The 13,598-nt window shown below is 51.0% G+C and overlaps 1 protein-coding gene across 4 annotated transcripts in view; it reads left to right on the top strand.

Annotated features, from left to right (window-relative positions):
* ATP1A1 (ATPase Na+/K+ transporting subunit alpha 1) overlaps positions 1-12,471 on the top strand; it is a 28,706-nt gene extending 16,235 nt beyond the window's left edge. For 2 of the 4 annotated variants that reach the window (XM_029949796.1, XM_029949795.1), the window contains exons 11-23: positions 1,646-1,780; positions 2,326-2,518; positions 4,348-4,523; positions 5,499-5,635; positions 6,422-6,572; positions 7,156-7,324; positions 7,444-7,598; positions 7,937-8,060; positions 8,942-9,087; positions 9,179-9,309; positions 9,586-9,687; positions 11,614-11,705; positions 12,106-12,471. In XM_029949796.1, coding sequence (XP_029805656.1) covers positions 1,646-1,780; positions 2,326-2,518; positions 4,348-4,523; positions 5,499-5,635; positions 6,422-6,572; positions 7,156-7,324; positions 7,444-7,598; positions 7,937-8,060; positions 8,942-9,087; positions 9,179-9,309; positions 9,586-9,687; positions 11,614-11,705; positions 12,106-12,134 — 1,740 coding nt within the window. In that variant the 3' untranslated portion in view covers positions 12,135-12,471. Of the gene's footprint in view, positions 1-1,645; positions 1,781-2,196; positions 2,248-2,325; positions 2,519-4,347; positions 4,524-5,498; positions 5,636-6,421; positions 6,573-7,155; positions 7,325-7,443; positions 7,599-7,936; positions 8,061-8,941; positions 9,088-9,178; positions 9,310-9,585; positions 9,688-11,613; positions 11,706-12,105 lie in introns of those variants that run through there. The other 2 variants (XM_029949797.1, XM_029949798.1) reach the window with 2 other exon arrangements.
* The last annotated feature ends 1,127 nt before the right edge of the window (positions 12,472-13,598 follow it).

Genomic DNA, 13,598 nt, shown 5'->3' with positions numbered 1-13,598 from the left:
AACGGAACCTTTCCTCATGCAACACTTAGAATGGCCCGTGTGATGCCTGGCTTTGTGGAGCCTATATGGTCTGTGTATCCTGAAGTTCTAGTTACCCTGTGGTCCGCAGAGATTAGGAGAGGGACTGAAGCAGACCAGAGGTGGGAGGCGTTCCTCCCTGTGAAAAACCTAACAAAATCCAGTCTTACGCAACAGCGTCACCTAACATCGCAGAGAGTGAGGGCTCCTTCTAGGACTGGATGATCTCATTTGCCTATGAAGATATGGTAGATTCCAATAAATCCCTTAAGCCATCTATTTTCTTAAAATAGCTCAGCTGTTTCTCTTATCTTATTTGTTCTCTGCTTGCTTACTGATGAAGCAGAACTAAGCTCAGCCTCATGGAATCCATGGGAACTGGGAAAGGGCTGCGATTTCCCTGTGCTGCCCAGTGGGGAGACAGTCTCAGGAAGGTCATGAGCTGCGCAGGGTTGGCAGAACGAGGGAGGCATGTGTGAGGCCCCCCAGGCTTGCCTGTTCTTAGTGAAGCGGCCTGGGGTGCTTCTGGGTGGGGACTGAGCTGTCCAAGACGATAAGGCAGTCTTGGATCTGAAGATAAGACCCCATTTAAAGGAGATGTTCTTGGCATTGCATTGATGTCCATGCGGGGAGGGTGGCCTGCCTCCCAGCTCTCCTTGCCTCCTGATGGAAATGTTGTAGGCTTGGAGCATGGACCTCCACAGGTACCAGATCTCTCCCAGATTAAAAGTGGCAGAAAAGGGAGAATGGGGTGTATTTCTGAGTATTTCAGGGGTTTGCCACCACCCCACAAAAGGCATGCAGTCCTGTTCTACTTTAATAACTGGCTTTTATTAAAAATGATCCCATTCTTTCACATTTCTTACCACACCTGGCCACCTTTCCTTCTCAAACGAGGCTACACCTGCACGTGCAGTCCTGCACATCAGAGTTCTAAAGGGTTTATATGACAGTTGGCTGCAAGTCCCAATGTTCCTAGTGTGTCAGAGCATAAATGTGTCACAGCATATCACAAGATACAAGTATGTGTTACCTCAAATGTGGACTTCAACTTAAGATGTTCTCCAATTATACATAGGACTTTGGAGCTAATAATAGCGTTCAGCTCACGCCATTCTGGCCCAGATAATTTTGCACAGTTGAATTCTGTTTAAAGCTCTCCGTTTTTGCCCTTGACACAGACCATTGGCCCCCCACTCCCAGGAACGCACCTGAGGGATATTCTTTTATGTTAGGGGTGCTGTAAATATTTGGATTCTCACTTGGTATTTTCAGATTCATAGCCAGAAGTATGTGTGTGGGAATAACAGTGTTGGCTTTGAGACGGGAGGATAAAAAAAAAAAAGAGGAGGTTGGAAGCGTGTTACTGATCCTCCCAAGAGTGGGCGACCCCTCCAGGTGCCCCTCTTCTACCAGAAGCCGGATTTCGGGTGGGGAAGGAGGGCTGACAGGGCATCCGGCCGTGGGTCTGAGCAGAGAGGCCTGTCCCTGCCAACAGCACTGCTTCTGCTTCGCCTGCCTGGTCCTCCCCTTGTGACAAGATCACGGTACATCCAGGTTACCTCCTGAGTCTGCAGTGGTGCCTGAGCAAAGCGTTTCCAGCTAATAACGATGTCTGTGTTCACAGCGGGCCGTTGCGGGCGACGCCTCGGAGTCCGCGCTCTTGAAATGCATTGAGCTGTGCTGTGGCTCCGTGAAGGAGATGAGAGACCGACACGCCAAGATCGTGGAGATCCCCTTCAACTCCACCAACAAGTACCAGGTCACCGGGCTGGGGCGCCGGCGGGCAGGGAGGTGCTCGGGGGGACGAAGCTGGAAGGAGGGCTGTTGGACCTTTCTGAAATGTTGCAAGCCCAAATGCTTCTTAAAACTGGACTATTCAAGCTTTATGAAAGCTTTAGGTTTTACACTAGATTATGTATAGAAAGTCCTAATCTCTTTGCATATCAGGAAGCTAAACAAAGCCTCTCCTAGGACATTTGGGGCCCTCTGGGACACTCACTGATGATTGGAGTGGGGGTGTAGAGAGGCGGCTAGGTGTCCGAGGATGTGTCCATCCCATTGTTCGCACTGTCCCTTCAGGGACACTTTAGATGTGAGCCTGTGCCAGCGCTTTATGACTATATCACTAGGTTTGTTTTTTTGGGTAGCATTCAAAGCAGGCCACAAGGAGTGAGACCCCAGAGCTCAGAAATGGAAATCTTGCATGGTTCTCATGACCAGTACCAGGTAGTAAGGGAGCCACGCTCTGCCTTCAGGCACTACACGCCCAGCCACCCATGTTCACGTCTCCCCTGTCCTTTACAGCTGTCCATCCACAAGAACCCCAACACATCTGAGTCCCGGCACCTGCTGGTGATGAAAGGTGCCCCCGAGAGGATCCTGGACCGCTGCAGCTCCATTCTCCTGCACGGCAAGGAGCAGCCCCTGGATGAGGAGCTGAAGGATGCCTTCCAGAATGCCTACCTGGAGCTTGGCGGCCTCGGAGAGCGCGTGCTAGGTACGTGCGTGGGCAGCCGGCCACGCAGCTGCCAGTCCCCTCCGCACCTGCACGTTGTCGTGGTCACCTCCAAAGCCTCCCAGGAGGAATCCTCCTCCTCAATCTGCCCCCTGTTGCTCTGCAAACAAGAAGGGCTGGGCTGGAGAAGCGTTTGGTGCTCTGGGCCTCTGAGCAACAGAGTCCGCACTGGTTTGCTTCTGATCGTACTTAGACCTTTGGTCTCCTGCTGGTCAGTTCTGTTTGCCTAGGGGGAAAAAAATAGGGGAGAAGAGCTTCATTGTCAAACTTCTGTTGCCATGACCCTGACCTACACATACAATGAAATTAAAATTAATTCCCAGGGCTTCCAGGGTAAAACCATTTCCTGACTGGCACGGAATGGCTGTGCATTTACACCCCGGCTTCTGCGTCAGCTCACAAATTAGATTGACGGTAAACTTGTCACCTAGGACACTGCCTGTCCTTCCTACCCTATCACAGTGGGTGCAGCTGAGAAGAACATGTCACTGGTTGTATAATGTAACTGAAACGGTGGCATTTGATACTTTGGAGGTGGACAGATAGATGAACATTCCTTCTGTAATTCTTCCTATTCGCTTCAGCTTAGCGACTGAGAACCGATTGCCTACTTCCATACTCTGGTTCATACCTTCTTCTTCAGCGAGTTTTGAGGTGTCTGTCTGAACATCCACTGAAAAATCACTGTGACGTGTCGTTTCTCCATCTCTGCCAGCCCAAAGTAGAAGACTATGCTCTTCTCTGGACCCAGGTGCCACCTCCTACCACTCAATTTTTTTTTTAATGTTTTATTTATTTTTGAGAGAGAGACAGTGTGAGCAGTGGAGGGTCAGAGAGAGAGGGAGACACAGAATCTGAAGCAGGCTCTAGGCTGAGCTCTCAGCACAGAGCCCGACACAGGACTTGAACCCCACAAACTGCGAGATCATGACCTGAGCCAGATGCTCAACCAACTGAGCCACTCAGGCATCCTTCCTACCACTTTTAAAGAACACAGTAACCCTCTTACAGCAAGAATGTCTTGAGTGTCATGATCCCTGTGGTAAAGGTCCTATATGCTAAGCCCTTTGGGTAGAATGTGTCTGACTTATATTTCTCCTCAAAGTAGCTTACATGGTGGCCCTCACTGGTGCTCAGTAGTACTACAGGAATAGTGAGCAGAGATGTGGGCTCGATTTCCTCCTCCCCCCCCCCCCCCCCCCCCCCCCCCCCCCCCCCCCCCCCCCCCCCCCCCCCCCCCCCCCGAAGAAGGAAGCAGATGGGGCACCTGGGTAGCTCAGTTAATCATCGACTTCAGCTCAGGTTATGATCTCACAGTTCATGGGTTCGTGCCCTGCATTGGGCTCTGTGCTGACAGCTTAAAACCTGGAACTTGCTTTGGATTCCTTCTCCCTCTCTCTTTGCCCCTCCCCTGCTCTCACTCCGTGTCTGACTGTCTGTCTGTCCCTCTCTCTCAAAAGTAAATATTAACATAGTTTTGGTTTTTTTTGTTAATTACATGATTTGCTAAATCTAAGTACCTGAGTGGGTGGGTCTAGAACCCTGAAATCCCCGGGCTCGCCTGTCTTCTCCACATTGGTCAATGCCTCTTCCTTGGAGACTTGGTGAGGGATTCTGTCACTCACATGGTTTTTCTTCCAGCAACTGCAGATCATTCCCAAATGTTAACTAAAGCTTCATTCCGTTATAAAGCTAGACGCTTAAGAAACAGTCTAAGAGACATCTAAGAAACATCTGGAGCCAGAGGCAGACTGTTGTGCTGTGCCACCCCTGTCCCCGAGGTCCTCACAGAGCCCCTGCTCTCCCTGCAGGTTTCTGCCACCTTAACCTGCCAGATGAACAGTTTCCTGAAGGCTTCCAGTTTGACACCGATGACGTGAATTTCCCTGTCGAAAACCTCTGCTTCGTTGGGCTCATCTCCATGATTGATCCTCCGCGGGCTGCCGTTCCCGACGCTGTGGGCAAATGCCGGAGTGCTGGAATTAAGGTGAGGCCCGGGGGCCTCCTTGGCCTCTGCTCTCGGGGCCCCAGGACACCCTGCTTTGTCCTGTGGGCACCACGTGGCCAGCTAGACCTCTCACCTGCCGGAGGAGCTTCTCCTCTCCAACGCCTCAGTTACTACCAGACAGGGCCACGTTGCTTTAAAACAGTGTACTCAGAGGATGGGGGATTTCAAAGAAAAAGACGTTTTGGGGGAAAGGAATAGAAGCATAATATTTGCAGAGAACAGATGACTTAGTAAGGTTTTACATTCTGAAATATTTGCAATGCATGGCATGTTTCCGCTTTTAATTTAGTTAACTGGCTTTTTAATCAACGTTTAGCGTCCTATCTTTTTAAGTCATGGAACATTATTTGGGTGCACCCATCTTGGGTGCACTGTCTCCCTTGGTGCCGGCTGTCTGCTTTGTCTCCACTTTGTCATCCTCATTAGTACGACTGGCCTGCAAAGCTTTGTAGAAGTGACTCCCCTCACGACTCCGACTATATGTTTAAGTGTATTTTTCGGAATGGCATCATTGGGTCAAAAAAGAGCAGTCACCATTTTGAATTCCTTGTACATATTTATGCTCTCTCCCAAACTGAGCCACTTTGGGGGTGCTGACCAGCAGAATTTGGCACCTTTGCCTGTAACTGATGAGTATCAGATTTTTGTCTTTGGGCGGGGGGCACTGGTTTTAGTAAGTTTTATGTAACTGTATAAAGGAAAAGTAGATACAGTGTAACCTATGTGAACACATACCAAGATTAAATCTTGGTTATTGCTTTGTGTTTTCTGTATACACCTTGTGCTTGTATTTTTGGTTAGTCAGTGTTTATCCATTTAAGTTTGCATTCCTTCCTTTTGATATTCCAAGATGAGTAATCCTTAATATTTCCTCTTGCCTGGTTACCTAAGACTCTTCTTAAGGTCGTTTCACTTGGCAGCTGCATTTACTAAATTGCCCTGTTCCTTGTTCAGGTCATCATGGTCACTGGAGACCACCCGATCACAGCCAAAGCCATTGCCAAAGGTGTGGGCATCATCTCAGAAGGCAATGAGACAGTAGAAGACATTGCTGCCCGCCTCAACATCCCAGTGAGCCAGGTGAACCCCAGGTAAGTCCGGAAGCACAGCCTCAAATGTGCACATGCCAGTAATTGGGAATCATCAGCGTGGGGCTAGGACAGTTTGCTTCCAGGCTTGCTCTTGAATAGCGATTGCCCCTGCAGTTCCAGAAGGCCCCCAGGTCCTTCCAAGGGCGGGGTAGTCCTGATAGTCAGCACTTAGGTGGTGCTTTCTGTTCTAAGCACTTGACCCAGCACTGTATCAAGGTAGGTATGATTCCCACTTTGCTGAGCAAGGAAGTTGAGGCTTAGTCCTGAAGCATGGTTTGCGGCCAGGCTTCCGTTTGTGTGCCGTGAACCACAGATTGTACCACTGAGACCTAGCAGCATGCCACTTTCTAGGACCACACTCAACTTGTCCAGGTGGTCAGGCCACAAAAGGAGGATTTGGGTAGTAAAGGAAAATACGTAAGAGATAAAGCAGTATTGTTTTGATGTTAAAGTTTGGGACCCCTTCACCTACTTTGGGGCTATTAGAGGGTTTGCTCTGCCTGTCTAGCATTTGGTCATAGTATTTCAATGTCTTCTGTAAAGGCCAGGAAAGGAAGATGACAGGCTGCCCTCCAGGTGGCTTTGATTCTTGAATGGACGGGATCGCTGGGACAGTGCTTCGTAACCTGTAGCACGTGGCACACAGATAATTGCTCCAATGTGATCGGGAAAATGCCCTCTGGCTTCATGTTACTCACAAAGTATTCCACATCGAACTTTCCCTCTTAGCGATGAGCATCGTGTGGGTGAAGCAATGGGTGACCCCTTTTTTTATCCCATTCGCAGAGATGCTAAGGCCTGCGTCATCCATGGAAGTGACCTGAAGGACATGACCTCCGAGCAGCTGGATGACATTCTCAAGTACCACACGGAGATCGTGTTCGCCAGGACCTCTCCCCAGCAGAAGCTTATCATCGTGGAAGGCTGCCAGAGACAGGTTCGCAGGCCGCCAGGGCCGGGCTCTGACCTCTGTGACGGCAGTGCCAATGAAAACAGAGCCGCGGTGGTAGGAGCGTGCCCCAGCTGTCCTCAGGCTCCCCGTACACGCTCCAGTGTATGCTCCAGGCGTGGCTCCAGAGGGAAGGGGAACTTGACATCGGCTTGGCAGAGCTATATGTACTTGACAACACACGTCTTCACTGTGGTCCGGAGTCTGAGCCCCCACACTTGTCTGGAATAGCAGTACAGGTTCCAGTATCCAGACTGGGGATGTGAATGGCCAGGAGAGACTTTCTGTCCTGTGCCTCGAAAAGACCTGTAAAGGAACGGGGTTTTCCAGAGATCTGCTCCCCAAAGTCATGCCTTTGAGGAACGGTTGTTGGGGAGCAGGGTGGGGAGAATACATTTCTCATCATTCCTCAGTTCTCTTGTCGAGTAGTGGTTGGGTGGCTTCTTGGGCTGAGCTCGGAAAGTCTCAGTAGGAAAGGGGCAGTGTCTGTAGTGTGGAGACCAGAGGCACGTGCCTTGTGTACTCCAACCCTGGACTGTGTGGCTCTTACCCATCCCCCTTCCTCTGACAGGGAGCTATCGTGGCTGTAACTGGCGATGGTGTGAATGACTCTCCAGCCTTGAAGAAGGCAGACATTGGGGTTGCCATGGGGATTGCTGGCTCCGACGTGTCTAAGCAAGCAGCTGACATGATTCTTCTGGATGACAACTTTGCGTCCATTGTGACTGGAGTCGAAGAAGGTGAGAACAGTGTTCGCCAAAAACTCATCCCGATACCGCCTATCTGTATCCATTTCTAGCCTGGCCCATCTCTTTGAGCTAGACAGTGAGGGGAAAAAAAACCAAACTTGCATTCCCAGGTCGTCTGATCTTTGATAACTTGAAGAAATCCATTGCCTACACCCTGACCAGTAACATTCCAGAGATCACCCCCTTCCTGATATTTATTATTGCAAACATTCCACTACCACTGGGGACCGTCACCATCCTCTGCATCGACTTGGGCACGGACATGGTAAGTGATTCCCATGGCTTAGGCCTGCACTCACCCGTGGCTGCTTGCCGGCGCCCAGGGGGCCATGGTGGTTCTCAGTAGTGACACCGATGTGCATCACAGCCTTGGCTTCCAGGAAGCTGTGTTCTCACTCCTTCTCCGAGGCAACTGTCAACACCTGTTTGTCAGATAGCAATGTCATATAAAAGGGAAGAGTCGACTCTTTTAACAGGACCGGTAATAGCATCTCATGGTACGAAGAACAATTTTAAAAGGGAAGGGGGCAAGAAAGTTTCATGATGTCAGCTTCCTGGGATCTGACCACGTTTATACTCCTCCCTCTCTTCTCTCCTCCCCAGGTTCCTGCCATCTCCCTGGCTTATGAGCAAGCTGAGAGTGACATCATGAAGAGACAGCCCAGAAACCCCAAAACAGACAAGCTTGTGAATGAGCGGCTGATCAGCATGGCCTACGGGCAGATCGGTGAGGCACTGTCCCCTGACCCGGGCCCTGAGCGGGAAGCATCTGCAGGGGTAGGGATGGCCTCACCTACACTTGGTTTCGGAGGCTTCAGATCTAGCAGGCACTGGGACGTAGCGTGAGACTCGGAGGAGTTTTGTCCAAGATTCTCGAGTGAGAAGAAATCTGTTGCCGTCTGCCCAGTTACTTCTTTGTGGAAATGGTGGCTCTTTAGACTGGGTTCAGCTGCCCCTAGGATCACCAGGCACAGTTCAGTCAGGAACAGCTTTTCCTGGGGACATGGAGCACACCACTAATTTGGATAGAGAGTTATGCTTTGAAGGAATCACTGGAGCTTGAAGGTTTGGCTGGTGGGTCATGGCCACATTGTGACTGCACACCTCCAGGCCTCGAGTTCTGCCCCAGCAGTGGAGTTAACAGGTGCTCTTGGAAGCCTCATGTTAAGGAGGTCCAGGAGCGAATCTACCCTGAGGGATTCAGGGTGGTGTGGTGGGATTCAATGCCAGGGGAGAAGAGAAGAGTCCTGACAAGGAAGGAAGGAGGGAGGGAGGGTTGGGTCAGAAAGTGCCCCGTTCACTATTTCAAAGATGGGAGAATGGCAATGGGAAAAGAAAACGTCTCCGTGTGTCAGAGATTAAAACAGGGAAGCATTTTTCCCTTAAAGGCTGTGCCCTGGTCGAGGCAAATGATCCCGGCATAGCGGTGGATATGGTTCTGAGTGAGACCTGTGGATCTTCGCCTAAAACTCTGAAAAATGACTCAAAAAGAGAAGCGGGCGCTGGGGGAGGGGTGGGTCCCTGCGATCTTCCCTCCTCCTGTCGACTCTGAACCAGTGACCAAGATGCCCTTGGACCAGGCTTGAAGGGCTTCTCTCGCACTCGCAGGTATGATCCAGGCCCTGGGAGGCTTTTTCACTTACTTTGTGATCCTGGCGGAGAACGGCTTCCTCCCGACGCACCTGCTGGGGCTCCGCGTGGAGTGGGATGACCGGTGGATCAACGACGTGGAGGACAGCTACGGGCAGCAGTGGGTGAGCGAGGGCCGGGCCCGAGGGAGCGCCTCCAGCCTCTGGCCATGCTGGCCATGAGCTGGGCTCACCTTGTCGGCCTTTTGTGCCCCAGACGTTTGAACAGAGGAAAATTGTGGAGTTCACGTGCCACACAGCCTTCTTCGTCAGCATCGTGGTGGTGCAGTGGGCCGACCTGGTCATCTGTAAGACCAGGAGGAACTCCGTCTTCCAGCAGGGGATGAAGTGAGTAAAGGACACTCAGCACCCACACACAAGGGCTCTGGGGATTTCTGAACTCTCTGCCAAACCCCGCACCCACCACGTGGGCGGGTTTTTGAAATCTCGGTCTGGAGCAGATTTAGGAAGCAAGGTGTGATTCTTTTTTTTTTTTTTCCCCCAACTGCCCTTATGTTCCCAAGTACAGCTAACATGCCGAGACATTGACCTGCCATTTCACGCGAGGCATTCGAAGATTAACTTCCATTTGCATCCTCAAGCATTTTCTCCCCTTGATTTTAGGAACAAGATCTTAATATTCGGGCTCTTTGAAGAGACGGCCCTTGCTGCTTTCCTTTCCTACTGCCCTGGAATGGGCGTAGCCCTGAGGATGTACCCCCTCAAGTAAGTCACTCCTCTTCCAGGCCCACGAAGCGTGAGGTAGAGTGGAGTGTCTCCTCTTGTGACATGCACCAGTAGTGGTTAGCGTTAGGAGCTGGAGTAGCACATGAGAAATTCCTCTGGCCTGGAAACTAGGAAGGACAGGCCAGTGTTCAGGCGCCGGGACCAAGTTATTCACCAGCCAGCCACGTGCGCACTTGCACCAGTCCGGTTGTCATGAGAGGTGGACCAGGTGGACCCTGGGTGTTGGGGACCAGGTTCAGATCTTGATGTGCTGCGCTAGCCCCTGTGTGTTCCCATCCCAGGCCTCTGCTGTTGTGGGCCTCTGAATCCTCTGCTGTCCAAGGAAGGAGCTGGGAGAAGCAGGTTTGAGGTTGGTCACGGGTAGAGTAGACCCAAGCAAGCTGCCCGCTCTCGTCTTTGCTCAGGACCAAACTGGCCTCTTTACCACAACGTGCTTTGCTGTGCTTTAAAGCCTGTATGTGAAAAGTTCAGATTTATCAGAAGTGCAAATTTTGTTAGCTTTTTGAAACCGAAGGAGTTTGGTGGGGTCCACTAACTGGTTGAGGTTAAGTTGCTGCATTTGATTAAAAGATGCTAAGGCACAGAATGAGGCACCCATACAACATGAGCTTTTGATGCAAAAGTCTCCTCTGCCTTGCTCAGACCCATCCCACCTGCCTTGTAGCCAACACCTCCTCCCACAAACCCCACCCCTGAAGTACCCAAGCCCCATGGGCCTCAATGACATCTTGTCAGCGCAGGTGTCCTCGGTGCGAGGCCAGCCTGGCATCCAGGGTCTGTCTCACTAGGGTCCAGGCAGTCTTTCTAGTTTTCTCTTGTAGCCATCCAAACTTCTGTGGGTGAATTCAATATTCAGTCTTCTTTTCCCCTACATCCCTACTGGGTAGGGCTGATCCCTCCCACGCCATCAGTCTGGGCCCTGCCTGGCGCTCGCCCCACGTGACCTTGCCCTCCTGGACAAGTGCAGGTGTGCCCTTTCTATATTTCTGGTCCTTTCTACTCCCCACTAGATTGTAATCTTTAAGGCATGGCCATCTTGAGTCAAATTCTGTCTGCTTGAGCCCACTGTTTGTCAAGAGGAGACCAGGAGAAGCACCAAGCTCCCTAAAAGAGAAATACTGAAATAAAGTAGTGCCTCAGGATCTCTTCTGCTGTGATTAGAGGGTTTGTTCCCAACAGGTTCTACCCAGTTAGGAAAATGGTTCAGTTACTTTGGATGACCGAGCCAAAGGAGGTCATCTCCCAGCTGTGGAGGAAGACCCCTAGTGCCAGGAAGAGGAGAATGCCAGGCTCCTGCCCTGGGGCCACCTTCTTCTATCGACTGCAGAGGCTGGTAGTCAGGAAAGCACAGCCTTTGACAGGGCTGCCCAGGGTGCCTGTCTCCAAGCTGGGGACATGGCAGCAGCCCAGCTTCCAAAGCTTTGTCCTCCATTAGGGCTCAGGTTTTTTCATTCCCCAGCTCCAGGATTCAACACACCTCTGACTGAATTCAAGGGATGGATACACTGGTTCTGACCCACACAGCGGTGCTTTTTCTTCCGATGCCAGAGCATTAGATACATACTACACTCAATCAAGTTCCTTAAGGGGAAGAAATGAAGTGTCCATTTGCTGGGGGTTGGTCAACAGAAAATCTCAACTCACTCTACAAACCAAACGTGTAAAAGGGGATTCCCTCATAAAGTCTGCAGTCTGGTTTCCTCAGCCGCTCTAGGCCCTGGTGCCAGGGAGCAGCATTCTGTTCTTGAGATCTTTCTGTGTGTTCTGTGCTAATGGCTCAGTAGTTAACTGACCGTACTGGGCTCCTCCTCCTTCCAGGCTAATTCTGCTATCTCAGGTGATACATGGTTTTTCTTTCTTTTGACTTGCATGTGTGTGTGAATTAATACCTGATTCTGTTTTCAGACCTACCTGGTGGTTCTGTGCCTTCCCCTACTCTCTTCTCATCTTCGTGTACGACGAAGTCCGAAAGCTCATCATTAGGCGACGCCCTGGCGGTAATTTCATTTTAGCTTCAGCAGGGAGGTGGGAGAGGCGGTATTTCTGTGGCTTCTTAAGTGTCTGGGCTCCCTCCATGATCGGGGTTGGCCCAGGCCCTTGGACCAGCCAGCTGCAAGCTACAGTCTCATCCTCAGAATAACAAGCCCCATGAAGGTTTCAGAATAGATTGTATTTGGTTTGTCGTCTAAAATACGATCCAGTGAAAGTTGGGCAGAAATCTAAACCAACTTTCCAATGACCATGTTTTTCCTAAAAACATTTAAAGAAATAGTTGAGGTCTAATACCGAATTTGGGTGCCCCTGACCCCCACTAGTCGCTCCTTGTCACTCTTTCTCCCACTGTGCCCCAGAGCAGGACTCACTGCAGTGTGTCTTGTTTCTCTTTGCCACCTACAGGTTGGGTAGAGAAGGAAACCTACTACTAGGCCCCCTGTGTCCTGCACGTCGTGGAACATCACACCACGCACTCTGCACCACCCCCACCCCCTCTTTGTGTCCTTCAGTCTTGGAATTCGGAACTCTACCCTGGTAGGAAAGCACCGAAGCATGTGGGGGAAGCGAGATGTCCCAGAACGAAGCATGTAGCTATACAGGGGGGAGGGGGGAGGGGTGCCTGACAAACATCGTCTGTGGGAATGACAGCGGGGAAGGTTTTTATGTGCCTTTTTGTTTTTGTTAAAAGGAAAACTTGGAAAGACTGAAAGAATACATTTTATATCTGGATTTTTACAAATAAAGATGGCTATTATAATGAAATCGGTCTTGTGCCCTCCTCACCTCCGTGGCCCAGATGGCAGAGTGTGGTTCTGGGCGCGCATCCCTGCACTCGGAACTTGTTAACACGGCCAACCCGGAACTCCTGAACCAAAGCGAACCAGTCCTCAGGTTGTATAAAAGCTCTCTAGGCAACCCTAAGCCCCCATTCAAGTTTGAGGTCCGCCGTTGAGGGGGAATTTTGTGCGTAGACAGAGTTGCGGGCCTGCCTCGGGGTGAGTGGTGTGGCTGGAACTCCACCTGCCGTCTAACAGCTCTCCTCCTTGACGGAGACGCATTCTGTGAAGGATTCGGTGCCTGAGTACAGCTGCCCACCGACCATCTCTCAGGTGCCCCCAACAGGCCCCAGCGGCTCTAGACCAAGGTTCGTCTGAGAAGCAGAAAGCTACACGGTCTCAGGGCCTGCATGTGTCTCACAAAGCGCTCCCCTTTCACAGCTCGTTCCTAACATAGCATCAGACAGACAGCTCCATTTCAGAAAGAGCTTATGGGCCAGAAGGCACATAACGAAAAAGAGAGCTCTGTTTATATCAGGGTCAAGGCTGAGAAAACCGGTTTTCAAAGAGTCCGTGTCATCCCACCCCACCCCCAATCTAAGGGCTCACCATTCCCGCGTGCATGCTGTCAACTAGCCACACTCCGAGGCTGTCCTTGCTTCAAGCAGATACAATGCAGCATCCTTCTTCCTGGCACCTGAGCGCTTACGGCCTGCAGGTGGTCAGAGAATGAGTTCAAGTAATTTTTTCCCCTCTGAAAGCGAAATCCATTGCTCATGCCGCAGACTGCAGCTCCCTTCCAAGCTATACAGATGGGAGAGGACAGGAACCAGCGAGTTCCCACATTCTGGCTACCATCGGCTCTACCCGCTCCAGCTGGAAGGCCTGGGTGGGCTGACCTTAGTCTAACTGGCTCTAACCTCCTCTCGCGGGACACTTGCTCCTGGGATGATCTCTGTGCCTGAGCAAGCCAGCTTTTTTTTTTTTTTTTTTTTTTTTGTGTGTAATTTTTTTGTGGAGCATGGAGACCCATTGTCTCTATCATCATGGCTGCTCCTACATAACCCATTGTCTCTGCATCATCATGGCCACCCCGATGTTACCCATGGTCTCAGCTGT

This window comes from Suricata suricatta, chromosome 8, assembly GCF_006229205.1.
Source record: "Suricata suricatta isolate VVHF042 chromosome 8, meerkat_22Aug2017_6uvM2_HiC, whole genome shotgun sequence".
NCBI classification, from domain to species: domain Eukaryota; kingdom Metazoa; phylum Chordata; class Mammalia; order Carnivora; family Herpestidae; genus Suricata; species Suricata suricatta.
Note: the sequence above shows the minus strand (reverse complement) of the source record. Positions and strands in the feature narration are given on the sequence as shown.